This window comes from Cebus imitator, unplaced genomic scaffold, assembly GCF_001604975.1.
Source record: "Cebus imitator isolate Cc_AM_T3 unplaced genomic scaffold, Cebus_imitator-1.0 Scaffold299, whole genome shotgun sequence".
Classification (NCBI taxonomy): Eukaryota; Metazoa; Chordata; class Mammalia; order Primates; family Cebidae; genus Cebus; species Cebus imitator.
In genome coordinates, this window is record NW_016107614.1 from 1,285,401 (window position 1) to 1,290,708 (window position 5,308).

The 5,308-nt window shown below is 52.3% G+C and overlaps 2 protein-coding genes across 5 annotated transcripts in view; one reads left to right on the top strand and one right to left on the bottom strand.

Moving 5' to 3' along the window:
• The window catches only part of UBTD1 (ubiquitin domain containing 1), a 62,676-nt gene extending 59,707 nt beyond the window's left edge, over positions 1-2,969 (bottom strand). The window contains exon 1 of the mRNA XM_017502771.2: positions 2,474-2,969. Within this exon, the coding sequence (XP_017358260.1) occupies positions 2,474-2,543 (70 nt within the window). The 5' untranslated portion in view covers positions 2,544-2,969. The remainder of the gene's footprint in view (positions 1-2,473) is intronic.
• MMS19 (MMS19 homolog, cytosolic iron-sulfur assembly component) overlaps positions 2,049-5,308 on the top strand; it is a 45,288-nt gene continuing 42,028 nt past the window's right edge. For 3 of the 4 annotated variants that reach the window (XM_017502757.2, XM_017502760.2, XM_017502758.2), the window contains exon 1: positions 3,043-3,490. In XM_017502757.2, the coding sequence (XP_017358246.1) occupies positions 3,379-3,490 (112 nt within the window). In that variant the 5' untranslated portion in view covers positions 3,043-3,378. Of the gene's footprint in view, positions 2,399-3,042; positions 3,491-5,308 lie in introns of those variants that run through there. The other variant, XM_037729352.1, reaches the window with a different exon arrangement.

Genomic DNA, 5,308 nt, shown 5'->3' on the forward strand with positions numbered 1-5,308 from the left:
CGTCCCAAAAAAAAAAAAAAAAGGAAGGACTGGGCCAGACTCGAACAGCCTTGAAAGTTATAGTTCTTGTAGGAGTGGGAAAGTGCAGAAAGGTTTTTTTGTTTGTTTTGTTTTTCTGAGTTGGAGTCTCACTCTATTGCCCAGGCTGGAGTGCAGTGGTGCAATCTCGGCTCACTGCAACCTCTGCCTTCTAGGTTCAAGCAATTCTCCCTGCCTCAGCCTCCTGAGTAGCTGGGATTACAGGTGCCTGCCACCACGCCTGGCTAATTTTTGCATTTCTAATAGAGATAGGGTTTTGCCACGTTGGCCAGGCTGGTCTTGAACTCCTGATCTCAGGTGATTCGCTACCTCAGCCTCCCAAAGTGCTGGGATTACAGGTGTGAGCCACCACCCCGGCCAAGTGCAGAAAGATTTTTGAACACAGAACTATAAAATCTGGAAGAAGTTAATTTAACAAATATCTTCTGAGGGGACAACTGTGTGTAGAGCTGGATGATGACTGAAGATGAAGTTGCCTTTGGGGGCATTTCACTTCAGCCTGAAACAAGGGTTGACTTGAAGTGACAAGGATATGCAGTGGGGTGGCAAGGGGCAATCCCCATAATAGATTTTGTAGCATTATTTTGGGTTTACAAGACCTGTGGAAGGAAGAACCAGCAGACCCCAATGACTCACTGGCCTCAAGGCAGGGGACAAGGAAGCAGAGAAAGTCATCAGAGAGCTCTTCACAGTCTAAAGTTAGGCAGCTGGAAAACATAAGAGTAAAGAAGGAAAGCTGATGGACAGGGAGCCATGCAGAGCCTGGTTGTGGAGGTGTCGAATCTGGGAATATTTACATCACAGTGTCCAGTGGGCATCTAGAGATGGGGTTCTGGGGTTCAAGAGAGCACAGCTGAAGATTAAGCATACAGGTCTTCCCAATGAACAAGAGTTGTGGGACTGAACAAGATTTCTCTGGGAGGGAGTGTAATGAGAGAAAAAACAGAATGTCATTAGAAGCATCAGTGTGCTCCCACCTAGAAGGTGATGGTGGAAAGGGTATTCGGAAAGGAAAACCAAGACAGTCTGATGCTAACAAAGGAAGGGGAAGAAAGTCACATAGGAGAGAGTTGTCAACAGCAAAATAATGCTACAAAATCTATTATGGGGACTGAACACATATTTGTTGAACAAATGAATGAATGAAAGCAAGCCAGCCCTTGGGTTTGAGAATCATCTCTCCTCAGTCAGAAGAATGGCCAGAGTTACCTTCAGACAAGAGATTTTCAGTAAGTTTTACTCCATCCCTCCCATAAAAACACATTTCTTCCTCCGCAAGTTATCCTGTCCACCACACAGACATCCTTCCCTGCTTCCCCTGGTTCCCCCGTCTTCCTTCCCAGTTTCCGCAACCCAAGCAACACACCTTCGGTGTCTAGGGAGACAGGAAACTCCAACTAGTTTCCACTTCATTAATAACTTTGCCTGTGGCTCCGCTTACATAAGGGGATATGTGGCAACGAGGTGGGAGAGGAGGCTGAGTTCTAGCCCCTGCTCTGCTCCTAACTAGTTGTGTGACTTTGGACAAAGTGCTCAACCTCTCATGATCTGGGCTTTGACATAGAGAGGAGGAGATACGTCCATCTGGAAACCAGACAAGTTTCGAAGGCTCCTTTGAACTCTCAAGTCTACGATTTTATCATTCCCTGCAGGTCCTTGCAACACCCTCAAAGAAGGAAGTGAGGTTAAGACCCAGAAAAATGACCGCCAGACCTCTTCCCGGGGCGAAACGCCAGGGCAGTAGAGGTGTACCATGAAAGTGAGAAGGCGCTGCCCCGGCCTCGAGGATCACCAGCGAGCGATCCCACTCCCAAAGCTAGGAAGGATCCCAACAATCCCGAGGGCGACTCTCAGCCCGCACCCCACCTTTTCTGGATTCCCAGACGGCCGAGAGGCTCTAAAAACCCCTCAGGGAAAAATAAAGATTTCTTTCCCAGAGTCCTGCGCTGCTTTTGCAAGTCGGATTCCGGCAGACACGATCTGCAGCCCGATAATGACACAGTCTTTGGAAAGAGCGACTGTTCTCGCCCCGCTCGCTCCGAGTTCTGGGTACGCCTGGCTGCCTGCGCCCTGCCCCGACGGGCCGGCGTCCGACCCCTGCCGGAGCTGCCAGGCCAGCAGCGCCCTCGCCCCGGGCCCTCCTCCCTTCGTCGGCCCCGCTGCGGTCGGCAAACATTTCCTGCCCCCACCCCCACCAGGAGCTTCCCAGTTGGAGAGAGTTGGTCGTGCAGCCGGCTCCGTGCTCGCAGTTGCCCCAACTCAGCTCCCCCCGCCGCCGGGCGCAGGCGAGCGGCCCCGTCTGGCTGCTGAGCAGCCCATCGGGGAAACCCAGGCGCCAGCTGCCGGGGGGAGTCGATCGGTAAGCCCAGGGCTCGGGCGAGGACGGGGACAACTGGCGGGATGCCCAAGGCCCTGATCCTTTCCCCGTCGTTACCTGCTCGCTTGCGGGGGTGTCCCGGGGCGGCCGGCCTCTCCCGGCGCTGTCTCCCCACGCAGTTGCCCATGCTGGTTCCTCAGCCAGTCCCCATGCACCGGAGGCGGCGGGGTGGTCGGCTGCTCCGCGCTTCTGCCCCGGACGGCGGCGTCCCAGGTCAACGGCTCCGGCCGCCCGGCATCGGGCGCTCCCCGATCTCCCCCCGGGGACGCGCTCAGCCCCGACGCTGGCTCCGCCAAAACTTTGCGGGCCAGCGGAGAGAGGGAGGTGGCAGACTCCTCAGCACGGTCCCAGGTGGCCGGGCCAGGGGGGCCCGCGACAGTGCCCGGCTGGAGACCAGCTCCGCTGGAGGGGCGGAGAGAGGGGGCGGGCACCGCCGCAGCTACTCCCTACTTGCTCGCGGTTCCAGGCAGGGGCCGGCCTCCCGGAGCCTGTCACTCACCTACCTAACCCCGCCCCAGCCCGGCCCCGCTCCCTTCCGCCGGCTTGCGGTGTACCCACCGCCGCCACCACCCGCCCCAGGTGCGCATGTGACCGACAGCACCGCCCCCTCGGGCTGGGCCTGATTTTCTCATTGGCTTCCCCTGTGGTGCGTACCGCCCCTCTCCCCACCCAGCCAGGTGCCCGCCCCGCCGCCCGTCTCCAGGGGAGCAGGGCCGGGAATTATTAGCCCTCAATGGCCCCCGACTGCGTGCCCGGCAGCCGCCTTCCCTCTCGGTGCCACCGCCCCATTCCACGCCCCGCCCCTCCGTGGAAGTGCCTGGACAGAAGCCGGTAGGCACGTGACCCCCGGGGCGCCCCGCCCCCTTAGCCTTCTCCCGGCGATTGGCTCGGGGAGCGCATGCGCGGAGAGGCTCGTCTCGTGCCACCGCCCATATCCCCTCCCACGGTCTCTAGTTCGCGTCATGGCCGCCGCGGCGGCTCTGGAGGCGGCGGCGCCTACGGACGCCCTGTGGGGCCTCGTGCACGACTTCGTCATGGGTCAGCGAGAGGACCCCGCTGACCAGGTGGCTGCAGGTACGGCAGACGGCGCCGCGCGCCTTCCGCATGGGGGCCAGCAGGAGGGAGCGGCCTCAGCACTGGAGCCGGGCGGAAAGGGAGGGGTACGGGTGACTTTGAGAGACTGGTCTCAAGGCTGGCTGGTTGGTGAGCACCGCGAACTTCAGAACCGTAACAAGTTGGAGAGTTGCCTGTGTCTGCCTTAAAACCATTTAGACTCCTCATGTCCCTATAGCCAATGATAGGGAATCATTACATTTTACAGATGAGGAAACAGGCCCAGCGAGGGCAAGAGGACTTGCGCAGGGCTGCAGACCAGGCAGGAGGGGGAGCTGGGACTCGGATCCATGTGTTCAGATCGGAACCAGGTGCACACGCCACAAAGCCACGCTGTTTTTGGGAGGTTGGTGTGGGGAAGCGCATCGTCGCAGCGGCCGCTCCCGTCGCGTGGCATCCTGGGAGTGGCGGACGGCCCCGCGCTCTAACTGGCTGGAATGAAGAGGAGGCGAGGAGCTGGGCCATGGGGAGCTGGAGATGTTGTGCGTGTCCTCCTTAAGACTTTGCGTTTCTTGCTAAAGTTCTTGATTAATTTGCTCCATGACTTTTTATGTGGCTTTTGTTTTTGTCTTCTTCCCAGACCCTCAGTTTCCTGCTTTTGACCAGTTCAGAGATTTCTTTGTTCTGAAAGCTCATCTATAATTAGAATAAAACAACTTTCAGGCTTCCGTGGAGTTCTGAGACTTCGCTTTTCTAGGAAAAAAAATCTACTAAAAAGTTACTGCATGTTAGGAGGCCTTCAAATCTTGGGTTTAAGTAACAGAATATAAAATTATCTCATGAGTAGTTTTTTAAAAATTTGTTTTTGGAAATTTTGCATGCTTGGAGAGAAGTAAGGACACATTTCTCGCAAATTGAGCCTATTAACCTTTAGAGTGTGTAAGAAAAGAATAGTGAATCTGCTAGAAATATAATACTTTGTTCGTTAGTAGTAGTCCATTTTCATTCAATTATACCACTATTGTTGAACACATATTATTCTCCAAACATGATGCAAAGCAATAGGAATATAAATACAAATTAAGTTAGATCTGTGCCCAGCAGGAACTTATAGTATGCTGGGGGAGGCAACCATTGTATAAGAGGTGTTTGCAGGGTAGTTTGGAAGGAGCAAATACCTGGTGTTGCCACCAAACTTAACATCTTACAGTTTTATGAAATATAGTGTTATTTCATAAATAAACAATAAACATAAATAACAATAAAAATGTGTTATCAGCATTTACAATTTACAAGTACAGTGTGTTATCAATGGCATTTCCCTCATGTTTTATTATGAAAATTTTCGAATATCCAGTCAAGTATAAAGAATTTTGTAAGGAATACATCACCTAGATCCTACCATTATCATTTTAATATTACTTCCTTTATCATATAGCTACCCATCCATTTAAATTGCAGACACCTGTACGTTTTTCTTTAACTGCTTTGGCATGCATGTCGTTGACTAGAGTTTGTTGATGGTGAATTTATTGTATAATTTATATCCAGTGAAATATATCAATCTTTAAGTGTACGTTCACTGATTTTGACTAATGCGTACACCTGTACCATCCAACCCTCTACCGACCCCCTACCAACTTAATATAGAGCATTACTATAGCAGTGTCATTTGTGACGAGTCTTTCACATTTATACATTATGAAAACAATAATTTTGGATTTTTTTTTTTATTCAAAACATGTTTTGAAAAGACATCTTGAATAAGGACTTATCTTGAATAAGAACTGCTAACTTCTCTCCTTTTTTTTTTTTTTTTTTTTTTGAGATGGGGTTTCA